The sequence below is a fragment of the Cyprinodon variegatus genome, unplaced genomic scaffold (genome assembly GCF_000732505.1).
Source record: "Cyprinodon variegatus isolate N-32 unplaced genomic scaffold, C_variegatus-1.0 Scaffold177, whole genome shotgun sequence".
Taxonomy (NCBI): domain Eukaryota; kingdom Metazoa; phylum Chordata; class Actinopteri; order Cyprinodontiformes; family Cyprinodontidae; genus Cyprinodon; species Cyprinodon variegatus.
In genome coordinates, this window is record NW_015150630.1 from 1,187,971 (window position 1) to 1,201,881 (window position 13,911).

The 13,911-nt window shown below is 35.6% G+C and overlaps 1 protein-coding gene across 1 annotated transcript; it reads left to right on the forward strand.

Moving 5' to 3' along the window:
- Positions 1-769: 769 nt before the first annotated feature.
- LOC107087241 (ras-related and estrogen-regulated growth inhibitor-like protein) lies at positions 770-2,697 on the forward strand. Its single transcript, XM_015378700.1, has 4 exons — positions 770-877; positions 963-1,016; positions 1,106-1,182; positions 1,773-2,697. Exons 1-4 carry the CDS (start codon positions 829-831, stop codon positions 2,196-2,198), a joined length of 606 nt encoding a protein of 201 aa, XP_015234186.1. The 5' UTR covers positions 770-828; the 3' UTR covers positions 2,199-2,697.
- The last annotated feature ends 11,214 nt before the right edge of the window (positions 2,698-13,911 follow it).

The window sequence follows — 13,911 nt, forward strand, 5'->3', positions numbered from 1 at the left end:
CCCCACCACTCCTGTTGTACCTGGTAAAGACAAATAACTGAATTTATTTTCAGCAGGATAAATTTTAAGCAGATAAAAATGGAATTGTGATGGTGTTGCAAAATTCCCTTATAGATAACAGGTGAGACACATGATTAAAAAAACAAAGAATTATGAATACTTCATATTCAAATAATTATAGTTCAAGTTTTTTTAATACGGTGAACAATAAAGTTGACCTTTTTCAATAATGAAAGGAAAAATCTGTCCAACCATGTGGCAATCGAACTCTTTTAAAGCTAAATATCAATATAAAGAAACATTTTCAACTATAAGGTTATGCCAGTTATTATTATTTTTTTTTTGGATTAAGTTGAGAGATTCATAGATTTACTTCTAATAGAAAATTAGCCTTGCTTTTTAGATACAAAAATAACAACAAAGCATAACAAAAGTAAACAGACTAAATATTTGATTTATTTCCAGCCAAAATGCCTTAGTAGGAATAACAGTTTTAAATAAAACTTTTTTTTTTGTCAAAATGTTTATCAAACTATCTAATTTTAATGCTTAACACAAAAGAAAAAGAGAATAACAGAAAAAAGCAAGCAAGCAAGCAAGCATTAGTTGGACTTGATTTGGTTTCTTCCCCCCTGCTGTCCCTGAACATGTGACTCAGAAATCATTAATTCATGGAAGTGATTCTAACGTTGTTTTTTTTTTTTTTTTTACATGAGAGCCCCGCCCACCTGTTCCTCATATAACAGCTGCCTTCTGACGGCTGTAGTGACACAGCAGTAGACCTGCTCCTCATCCTCACATGGACTCCCAACAAGTTTCTCACTGAAAATGGAAGCAAATATAGTTGTCATGGGGACAGAGAGTGTCGGGAAATCAGGTAAAAACATGTTTTTTCTAATGAAAACGCAGGCTTCTGGTGTTGCTTTTGAGTGGAGGTTAATACAATTGTGATGTCTCTCCAGCAATGACTGTGCGTCTTCTTACTCGGAGATTCATTGGTGAATATGGAGACATCGGTAAGTTTCCACTTTGCCTACTTAAACTTGATGCCCATTTAATCAGTTATCCCAGAGGTTCAATGTTTCTTTGTTTCTTTGTTTTTCAGAATCCATCTACAGTCAGAGTTCTATAGTTGATGGGAGGGAGGTTACTCTGAATATTTGGGACTCACCTTACTCTGAGGTACTGAGAAACTGTATAAATGTATTAACATGCTGCCACACAAAGTCAATCTTCCAGTTTTTTTAGCCTGGCATAAGAGAAATTACTGGCCTGCCTGACTTAACAGGATAAAGACTGAGAAAGATGAAAAAAGGTTTTACATTATTACTGGATCTGGAGTGCATTGTATCATCACACTTTGAAATTGAAGTATTTAGAGTGATTAATCCTTACTGGACATTGAGATTAAACTGCACTGTTTTGTACTACTGTTTTATCATTGTCTCCCTTTTATCTCCTCTTTCTTTCATCTTTTCTCATTTTCCTGTTTTTCTTTCCTTTTGTATTGACATTGCAGTGTTCATATAACCTGTAATACTCTCTGCATGAATTATAATAAAGCTATTTATATGCATAAATCAAGCGGAACACTATGCCGATAGCCGTACTGCTCCACTTGTGAAAGCAAAATCTGTTGGGCTCTTTTTGGGCATCATAATTATTCTTATTGCCACATTGCCAGACAGGACACTGTTAAAAAAAAAAAAGATAAATTACAATAAAAGAAAACAATTGAAATGTCACAAAAGTCCCTATGTTATTTTTTGCAGGATTTTTCTGTGGAAACCTCGCCTCTCCATAAAAAGGTCCAGTGGGCAGATGGCTTCGTCCTGGTGTACAGCATCTGTGACAGAGCCAGCTTCAACGCCATCAGCAGGCTGGTTCAAAGGATCAAGTCCACCAAAGATTGTCTCTCTGAGGATAGGGTCCCTATAGCAATAGTGGGCAACAAAAGGGACCTGCACCACAGACGGACAGTGCTGAGCGAGGAGGGCCGTATGCTGGCCATTAACGCAAACTGCCTCTTCTATGAAGCATCGGCTGCAGAGAACTACCACAGCGTTTGTTCTGTCTTTAACGGCCTTGTGGACAGGATGAAGGATGCCAAGCTCACTACAAAGAAGCCTCTGAGGTTTAAGGGCATTGTGAAAAGCATGTCTGCGGTTTTTGCAAGGAGAAGGACAGATTCCCTTTGAGAGCATAACGAAGCTGAAACAAGAGACTTGATATTGTTATACGTTTGACCAGATGGACACAATATAATGATCAGACTGTGAATTAGAAAAAGCATTTAAACTTCAGAAAATATGAACTAAGACACATGTTGCAGATGATCACTGGACCTTAACATAAAGAAGAAAATGACATTTTTTAAGTCGTTGGGGAAAAAACCCACTGTAATTATTTTTTTTTTAAATAAAAATGTTACCCCAGATTTGAATGTCAATAAACCTCAATGTGGATCCAAATGTATTCCTGCTTGAAGCCTCTGTGAGAATCTTGTAACAAACAAACATTCTTAAAACAACTTCTTCAAACGTATTTTAAAGCCAAAGTCTGCATGTGTTACTGCGCTTTCTGTGTCCAATTTAATTAATTTTAGAAAATGTAAAGAAAAGCTGTCAAAGTCTTTTTCTAAAAGTAAGATATTGGTGCACAGATGGAGGGGTGAAACTTTAAGAATAATGTATGTCCTGCTAGAATAGAAAAAAATATATTTTTTAAATATTCTTTTTTATAAACATGCTTTTTCAATTTCTGTGAAGGATTTTTGTTTACAGCTGGAAATAAAGCATAAACACAACACTGTTTGAGTTCCCAACCTTTTTTGCTGGCTTCATGCTAAGGGTTTGTTTACCTGCCAGTGTTACAGATATATTTTACAAAGTGAGTGAAATCAGTTGAGGACTAAGTTTTCATCTGTGCCTCAGGTGTCAAGCTGGCTATAGTTCAGTCTGTGTTGGAATTGTTATGTAATCACAAGAGATTTGTTTTACCCTCTACAGCATTGCTGTCATTTTATTTTCCTGGAAATTACTGATATATTTACTGTATTTCTACTGTGCAACTAGGCTAAATTAAACTAAACATGATGATAAATATCCAAATATAGCAGCAAAAAGGTCAGCCTTTTTGCTGCAAAGGGAATTTGTTTAAGTATTGTTATTAATGATTCCTTTGAGTTTTTTCTCATCATAAAGAATGTCTTCAAATCATTGACTAAAATTCTCTCTAAAAATATTTAAGGTAGTTACCCCTAAAGTCCCTCTAACTGGTCAGAAATACGCTCCAGTAAACTTGTTCTGACCCCCAGAGATTAGAAAGAACCTTTTGCCATTAGGTGTTGGGAAGATGTCCATAAGTAGCTAACAAGGCAGCTGGACATGAGGGCAAATGGCAGGTAAGCCGGTGCCGCTGGTTCTATGAAGAATGTGACAGGAATGAGGCAGGGGTTAACAAAGCTTTTTGCCCTTACAGGTCACTGTCACTGTCTATGAACCCAGAAGATTTTATACAAAGGAACCATTAACAAGCACCAGCTAGACTGGGATGTTTTACCTATGACATCTAATTGAAGCTTCAGTGGAGCTGAACTTTGTTTCACCATTGTAGCTGCTACACTAATTAATATGAAATTAATTAAAAGATGTGACACATTGCAACTTATGAGGAAATGCATTCAGAATGAGTTTCAGCATTGTGGCTACTACAGGCTTATGTAAACTTTTGGTTAAGAATGTCTGTTGTCCATCCATGCTCTGTAACTCCCTAAATCTTAATGTGGGAGGCTTTGTTGTTCCTTTTCTTTAGTGTTACAGAAAGATACCGGTATGTGACAGAGTGTGCTCTGCCTATTCAACTCAGAAACAAAACATATAACCAAGCATGCGCACAAAAATCCAGTAACTACAGTTCAGAAGGATAGATTTACCTTACATGTAGGATTTAAAATGGTGAGAGGAATCTGGAAAACTATCCAAAGGAAGAACATGCAAACAAAAGGTCTCTGCCACAAACTGAATATAGATACTTTGGTTAACTCTTATCCCAGAGACTTCAGACTATTATGTGTTTGTCGAAATCCTAACAATTTGCATCTGGTCTTTAAACTATCATCTGCATGCCTTCTAACTGCTCCAAATGGTGGTTTCTAGAATTTGCAACAGTAGAATGGAGGTAGGTCTTTGGAGTCCATGAGAAAGAAACTTCGTCTACCTTTAGGGCATGTGGTTAGAGCAGTCAGGGTTCCTGAGCAAGACCCTTAAACCTCACACTGCTCCCTGGGCGTCAGACACTGGCAGTCCACTTCAACCCAAGGGGCACAATAAAGGGATTGAATCATCATATATATATATATATATATATATATATATATATATATATATATATATATATATATGATGGTGACACAAAGAAAGTTATAAATGATGTAGCATCTAATGAAACATTAATCACCCGCAGTAATCCTAAACTGGACAATTTATTGCAAACATTTGTGTGACTCTTCTGGCTGCACGTGCTCAGCTTGTCTGTGACTCAAAATAAAACCAATAAGGAAATAATCTGCTTCTCTTTGTTTTAGCCTTTTTCCTTCCGGTCACTGTTTAGACATAAACACACTTCTCTGTTCAGTTCTGCCTGGCAGCAGGTTTTGAAGAGACCCAGCTGATCAGTGCACAATGTGATTTTCTTTCTCCTTATTAAATGCAAGAAGGGTTTATTTCATTACTGTAAAACTCGGTACCTTTCATGTTCTCAATGAGGTCAGCAGGTTCACAGACACAGTAAACAAAGAAAATAACCATGGCAAGTCAGTTTTAATATTTTCATAGAAAATTTAATCCACTATAGGAAAGTATTAACGATCATCAGTACTCACTTTAGTTTTTGTGGCTTGCATATTAATGTCACTGTATTGTATAAGAAATCTGTTTGGTTGGAAAATGACAAATCCAGTACCTTTGGAGGTGAATCTGTGTAATGCAACCAAGGTATTATTTTTAATTTGCACCCAAATAATTCTGTATAGCCAAAGGTAACTGCTTGTCTCCTTTACAAATTCACAAACATGATTTCTATTTTTTATTAAAAGGATTATTCGAATGCTGGGAGTTTTAGGAAGGCTTTTCAAAAAGTTTAATTGTATGTTTAGGGAGAGTTTTTGACAATTTTTGCAGAAACCCTGCAGAAGGTCTAGTTCACAGTCTCCGCTCCAATTAATCTCTATGGTGTTCTGCGTGTTAAGATTGAAGAATCTGCACTGGTTAGTCAAGTTACACACCAAACTCAGTGATGCAAGGATATTAGGACATTCATTTTTGCACTGATATAAAGTCATGTTGAGAGATGTAGGGTATCATCACCGAGCTGTCCCCGAAAAGTTGGGAACGTAAAAAGGTTCAGACTGTCAATAAGGCTTGAATGTAGTTTCTTGGCTATTAAAGCCAATCCTATCTTTAAACTGTTTAAGGGGTATCAGGAAGTCCCTGATAGTGGTGATCTATATTGACTGTACCAGGTGTCTGCAACCGGGGTCCTTCAGGGTGGTGTTTGGATACATATCTAGTCCAGAAAACCTGAAATAAATAAATGGTTAATAACCAGGCATATGTAAAACTTGCTGCTATGCAGAGGGGGGTAAGTAAATCACTGGATCTGGTGTGTTGGAGCAGAGATACATCCAAATGTTGAAGAACAGAGATACTCAAGGTCTGGAGTTGCGGAGCCCTGGACTATACAGAAAAATCGTCAGCTTCTGTGCACTATGTGCATCATTATCTGCAGACCACTTCGGGGTTTTGATCAGATCTTGTCTTTGCCCAGCATATTTTTGCAATCTTCAGTTAAGGCAAGGAGCTAGGTGACAACAGGCCAATTTTATAAGGAATGAATGAAAAAGGGAGGATCAATGGGACAATAAACAGGTACACTGTAATGCTGATGATATCCACTGACCTGCTCGACTCACATATAAGCATTGAGTGACATCCCATTCCTAATCTATAGGGGTCCAACATGGTGTTGGTCCACCTCTTACAGCTAGAACTTCTTAAGATCTTCTGGAAAGGCTTCTGACCATTCTTCCAGAAGCCCATTTGGCTCTGGCTCTCATTCTCCACCCCAATTCATCCCAAAGGTGTTCTAGGGCGTTGAGGTCAGGACTATGCAGGCTACTCAAGTTCATCCACGCCAGACTCATGTTGTTATACGAAGAGGCCAGCTCTAAACTTTTCCCACAAGGTTGGGAGTAAGAAATTGTCCAAAATGTCCTGGTATGCTGAAGCATTATGAGTTCCTTTAACTGGAACTAAAAGGGTAAGCCCAGCTCCTGATAAATAACCCCACATCATAATCCCCCTCCACCAAGCTTTACACTTGGCACACTGGAGTCAGACAAGTACTATTCTCCTGTCAACCGCCAAACCCAAAGTTATTGATCATATTTCCAGATGGAGAAGCATGATTTTTCTCCCCTGCACTGGAGTCCAGTGTTGGCGTGCTTTGCACTACTGCATCCAACGCTTTGCATTGCACTTAGTGAAGTATGGCTTGGATTAAGCCTCTTCAGCTAATCTGAAGGCCTCTAAAATTTTGGATATGTGTACTGATTGACTCTGCAGAAAGTTGGCGATTCTGGAATTCACTGAAGGTGACTCTCTTTCACAAATTTCTACAACAACAGTCTGCACTCCTAGGTACTTGATTTTATAAACCTGGGTGTATTATAGGAACTAGAGCACCTGATTCCAATAATTTAGATGGGTGAGCAAATACTTTTGGCAATATAATTTGAGTCTGGTCACAGGAGGGAATGACAGCAGGACTGGGAAAAACAAACAAACACTTGGAAAATACTTGAACATATATATATGGAAATTGACTTGGTGCAATATAAGTTCAGATAATTCAAATGAAACACCCCCCCCCACAAACCGACAATAAATATATAATGCATAGATAGACAGATTCAATGGTAAATGTGTCTGGCTAAAAGAGGTAGAGACAAAGAGTGTTGTTTGGCTAATTGAATTACCTTGAACCCACTCACACATTTTCTGTACCCAGTTAGTTTTGTTCATCAGTCAGGACAGCAGCTTATCCCAGCAGTCAGTGGTTGGATGCAGGGGACACCCTGGACAGAGCCATTGCAGACACATATAAGTTGCGTGAACCAAACATACCAAAGATCCTTTTATCAACTATCCTAACATAGAGCTTTCTGGACTGTGAAAAAACAAAAATGGAAAAACCCAAGAATGCACAATCAGCTGAAAAAGAACATGATGAGTCAACTGAGCCAAAGTGCTTCTTGCTGTTGATAGTGCTAGCCAGCTCAGCACTGTGGAGCCTTATAGCATGTCCTCGTTGTCTGAGTCTTTTTTTTTATGCTATCTTTAATTTTCAGATTAAGCTATTGAATATCTCTGTAAAAAGAAATAAAAAGATGTTCTATACAATGTTCTCTTATAAAAATAACATTTAGAACAGTATCCTGTGTACTTTTGTGACACTTTTTGCTTGATTATATAGGCCATAAAAAGCCATTTTAATAAATGTATAAAATAAAAATATTTGTGTTGATGAAATGTGTTTAATGTCCCCAGCTCAGACAGGTTCACAAGTGTTTATTTGCATTTGACAATGCAAATAATAATAATAATAATAATAATAATAATAATAATAATAATATTATTATTAATAATAATGCAAATAATAGTTATTCAGGTGGTCGAAATGGTTAAAACAAAAAAAGAAATACTTGGGGCCTTGGATTACTCAGTAAAATGTGTTAACTGTTCAAAAATGTCAATTATTCCTTTACTGTTGCCCTTTTGCCTTTGCTAAGCTCTCCCACGTAGACTTTTATCAGACCTCCTGCAGTGCCCGGCTGCTCAGCAGAAGATCTTCATGTTTAAACACCGTGACCATAACTTACCCCCAGCAGTGAGCGTACTAAGAGTTCAAAGTTCATTTGCATTTGTACTTTCCCAGTCAAGAATTACTGATTTGTGTCATTCTAACCTCTAAATTTATGCTCCATTTAGCCAAATAACCTAAAACCTCCAGCAGTTAAAACACTTTAGAGAATGACAGGCTTGGAGCTTTTTGTTTTCCTTTTTTTTTTTTTACTTTGCAAATGCTCACTTTTTGTAAATAACAGATTCAATAGTAGTCAGCGGGTGTTTTAAGCTGTCGTTATTTAAACTTGACAAACTTTCCCTCACCTTTATGTAAAAGACCAGTAAAAAAGTGATGCATCATGTAAGATATGAAGAAAATTATGCATTAATTACATTAATTCTACAAACAGAAAACCTTAAATGTGAGTGTTCTATACTCTTTCTATTTATCTAAAAATTGACTAAACAAACATTAAAGCTCTAAGCGTTCGTATTTCTGGATATTATTCACTTCATCTTATGCACTTCATCATCCTGCTTGTTCCTTAAAATGGCCACACCTCTAGTTTTTTTTTTTTTTTTTTAATTTAGCAATTTAAATCTTGATCAACAGTTTCCAAGCTATATCTTGTTACCGTATATCCAAAGCTCAATCAGATCTTTTAAGGTGAAGAAATAAAGATTATGTAACCTACCAGTTGCATAACAGTGCACACCATTACTAAATCTTGAATCTAGACTATATATTTAGTTTTAGCATTTGCTTTATTTTTTTGTATTTGATAAATTTTTTTCATCCTGACCAATGGCAGATCTAGACATTTTTTTCATGGGGTAAAAAGTGCTAAATGCCCTGGCAGGTGTCAATGTTGGAAATGCTTAAGTAAATCTCCCATGTAAATCAGTAAAAAACACTCTTAAACTTGTATAATTTTCTCTTTTTAGAAACAAAGACATATTTGAGGCAAACTGTAAATTCTTCCTTCAAAATAGATAAAGAAATGAATAAAGTCAGAAGATGAACTGAGAACTTAAAATACCATACAAAACTAATTTCAGTAGTTATTTTTTGAACATCTTAAGCCAGAGATTGCTGTGCTGGCACGCAAAATGTCTAAAAAATCCTTTCAACGCTAACATCTCTGCAGTGGAATTTATATAGAGTATAAATAAAAACATAGCAGGTGGTCCAGTTGGATGAGCTGGATCGTGTTCTGAAATGTATCAAGATATGGAGAAATTAGTCCTCTTTTTATGCCAGTCTATCGAAATATGAAACCAGAAATCATTTATTACATACCAGATAACAAATCAAGCACGTAACACAAGCATTTCTATTTAGAAATCTTGTTATAACAGCAGAATTTTTTTTTTATTACATAAAGGTACGGAGGCAGTTTTTTGGGCGCAGGACTCCGACTTGCCACTGAGGAAATTTTCACTTTACAAATCTAACAGTTTGTCGGTAATGACCTAGAGCAACACTAAAACTTTACAGGCTACAGTCTTGGTTAGGGTTAGGGGTCATGGTTTTCGATGAATGTTTTTCCTGCAAAAATGCTTAATCAATAATGTTGTTAATTTGATAATACACGCAAATGCACAAGCTTGGCAAGATGATAAGATGGACAACAAATATTCCTTAATGTTGGACTTAGACTTAGACAACAAAACAAATTTTCATTTTGTACAGCTTTCATGACAATCCCATTTCTTAATGTGCCGCAGTGATCAAATGTAAACAGTGTGGGAGAAAAAAACAAGGTACAAAATATACGCATCGATGTGGAATTTCAGAGCATTAAATATATATGGTGCAATTATGCAGATGGCATTGAATGCTTAGAAGCCTCTTCCCAGAGGGCAGCAGGGAGAACAGTCCATGGTGGGAGTCTGAGGGGTTATTTATAATGTTATGGGTTCAGGAAACGTGGCGCTGGGATGAAATGTCTTTTATGGATTGAAGAGGAGCCCCAAGGATCTTCACTGTTGTTCTCACCACTCTTCTCACCTTCTTCCAGTCTGAGTCGCTTCAGCCTCCACACCACACAGTGAGACAGCTGGTCAGAATGCTTTCATTGTATCATATTTTCCTTCAAATCTAAGATAGCTGAATATTGTTCTTTACTAAAGAATACTACAGAAGGAGCAATGATATAATAAAAAAACATATAAAATAATTTGGCGTGGTTTGGGTCTAACATCTGTTTCCCTGTCTTTTTTATTTGATGTAAATAGTATACGTAGACCTTAACCCTTCATAGGGCACACAAATATTTCAAAATCTAAATTTTAAGCCAGATGTGTTATTGGGGAACAAGACAAGACCTTATTAAGTTTGTAACATGAAAAAATATATATATTTTGATAGCAAAAATTAATGTCAATGTAATAACAAACACCTTGCCCTAATATATATAAGAAAAAATAAATTCACGAAAAACAATTTTTTTTGTTACAACATATCCTTAAAGAAATTAATGCTGATACAGGAACTTATATTATTTACTATTTTAACTTTACTTTATAACTTTTCAATTAGCTTAAACTTTTTTCTTGTTAACTTTTTCAACTTGACAGAGGTTTAGCCAGAGAATTTTTATGAAGGTGGTCAGGCAATAACCAATGTACACTGAAGGGGGGAGGGGCACCAGATCCTAAGGGTCAATCTATACTATACTAACAGGAAAATTAATGAGCAAAAAATCCATATTTTGTAAATAAAGACAAACTATACTTTCCTACAGCCTTTGCTAACAAATAGATGCATATATTTAAACATAATTTCTTGATAAAAGATGTAGTGGATAAAACTCTTTCAGTTTATCGTAAATCCTTTCCATTGTCATTACTTACCTGCTAGTGTCAATAAACATTCTGCATAAAATTGATATTTACAAGCACTAATATCTACATAAACTGATTATTTGATAAGTTTTTATTAAAATTGTTATTTATCTATGATTTCACTGAAGACTTCTAGATGACTTGCAGAGACACATCACTTTTTCTTTACCCCATATAACACAAAATCTTGCTCTGAAAAGAGCATAAATTCTGTACTTATCATATTTGATGTTAGTATATTGATGTTTATAATTAACCACAAAAAATTTAAAAGTTTTGAATATTCCACTTGAGAGTATTACTGCTGCCACCATCTGTGTCAGAGGGAAAAAATGGTTGGGGTGGCCAATGATTTGCTAAGGGTGACGTAAAGGGACATTAAACCAAATACAACAGCGTTCAACACTAACCAGGTGACTTCTAAATAAACTTGGTTAGCATAAGGGACTAAACGTAGGCCCTTGCCACATTTTTAGATCATCATTTTTATGTGATTATTTTCTGTATTGTTTCACCCGCTTCATAATTATGTTCTTCTTTTTTTTTCAATCTTTAAAGATAGCAATAAAATACATTTAAGTTTAAAGGTGAAATGTTGAAAAATGCAAGACCACTGATCAGTTATATGTTTGTCTGTTTTTAGTATTTCAGATTAGAACAATTTTAAATTCCTTGGTATTATTTCTATGTCATTTCTACCTAATGGATATAATAGACTTGACTGATGTTAATGAAGCAAAGCATTTAAAAGCAGCAGCTCATATAAGGACCCTTCACTTGAATAAAAATGATTGAACTGCTTATTGCAACCATAGTGTGGATCAATTAAATCATGCTCTTTGATCTTTTAATAACTAAACTCCAGACTCCAGACGGGTTAGGCATGTCTAAAGGGTAGAACTGATAATGCTTTGATCTAATATAAGTTGAGAGAATGGTTAGAAACACACTCTCTTTCAAACAAGGGCACACATGGAGGGAAAATAAGACTGAACTTAGCATGTGAGCTGGTAAATGCAATCAGGCGTGGTGTCTGAGTGAATCATTACACCGTGAAGGCTGATCAGACACTCACTTGTTGCTGCTGTATGGCAAATAATACCTTTTGTGACCAATCTGGAATCACTATAAATGCAATTAACCCATTTATGTTGAAATCAGAATTATTTGCACAAAGGCTGGACTGAGTGTATTATTGAATTTTATCCAGAATTTATACTTTGTTATATTTAATATATGAATACAGAAAATAGTGCCAAACTATGCTTTGGATCTCAAGAAAACCTCATACTCAGTAAAACTGTTAGGCAGACTTTGATTCCAGTTCAAGGAACACAAATAATTAACACTGACTCCTGTGTGAAGACTTTAGACATAGAGACTTATTCCAGGACCCACAAGGAAATAAAAAATGGCAATGATTAGTATCTGATCTTTGGTGGTACCGTGAAGTGTGAAGTATAACACAATAATAATAATAATAATAATAATAATTAAAAAAATAATTTCTCCAAAACATTTTTCACTTTTAAAAAAAGTTTGTCAGGAGTAGAAATGTAAGAATCAGAGTCACTGCAATAACCTGGTGCACCCTCTTGTCAAACCTTTTGTTAAGCACCCTTTTTCATTTAATTTCAACATTCAATACAATTACGTAACAAAATCGGAATAAGCATAAAATATAGTTTATCCTTCTGGGCAAGAATTTTCTAACATTTGCTAATTTCATTTCTTTACCCAAAGCCATTTGTTTTTTTGTCTGGAGAGAGGGGACATAAGCTAGTAAAGATCTAATTTTCCAAAGGTACAAAAAAATAATATGCAGACATAAGAAGAGGTTGAATTAACCTAACCTGTTTTGAAAGGTCTTTTTATCCTAAATAATAAGGAATGTGTCTTTCTACATTGTATGCTGAACACCTCACAAGTATTTGTGGTATTTATTTGATTTATTCTATGTCAAAAATATTCAAGCAGTCATCACGGTCTCTCTGGATCAAAAACCCAAGATTAATCAAATATCTCGAACCTAGGTCAACTTATAATGTAAGCCTCAGAAAAATGTTACAGGTTTTAATTTTGAAATCTGTCGGTAAGACATCTATTTTATACAGGACAGTCGATTTGTTGTGCATGCAAAAGGTAACAGGACTTATCCCAGGACCTCCCTTTGGGGATCTGTCCTTTCATGCGATACTCATTTTCTGAAAAATGCTGCCAAAACAGGAGGATTTGTGGAGAGTGAGTTCTCAATGTGAAGAATGCTATTAATTACATTGCGGCATCCAGGGTCACACAGAAAGGCAACACTTGCAGAGTCAACTTTAACATGTCATCGAGGATGCAAGGGGAAAATACAGTGGTATCCAGAATTCATCAATGTAGGATGTTCAGCTTTCTTGCATTTGATGAATGTTGTGAAGATTACACTGACTGTTTCAGCTTAATTAAATTTAGCCTATTTACATTTCAAAGCATACTTCTCTATTTCTGCATTGTTTTTTTTAATGAGATCTGCCCTCTTAAACAATACTGAATGAAGTCAGAATAACTCTTGATGCAATTATGCAGTTGGTAAACAAGCTTTTACCCTTGGGTTTCAGTATTATTGCTGATCCAAGGAATTTATTTGAGAGGTGTCAAATAAACATGTACAGATTTAAAAAAAAGTGAAAGGAAAAACAGACCAGTGTGGACTGCTTACTGCTATTCTCAAAAACAAAAAACACATCTACAGGTTTATTTCATTCTTAAAAGACACCTCTTTAAGCCAATAACTGGTTAAATGAGGCCCAGCTATTACATGATTCACCACTACAGACTCTCCCAGCACGATTCAGTTTAATAACATTTAGAGCACTTCAGCAAGCTTAAATCCAATTTACTGAGTAAATGAGCCAAATGCAATCAGCAGTGTCAAAACAGGGGTGTACTGGAATAATGAGCCATGCTGTGTGGGATATCATAGGGAAATGCCAAGAAACATATTCCTAAAATTTATTGATGCTAAACAATTTAAAAAGAAGAAAAATGAAATTTTGTAGCTAAGCTGGTCAAATCTAGGGAAGAGGAATAGGGCCACTGAAACATAAAAAAAAAGTTAACTGATTTTTAAATTTTATTTCAGTATAATATGAGAAAAAAAGTCAGAATTCTGACT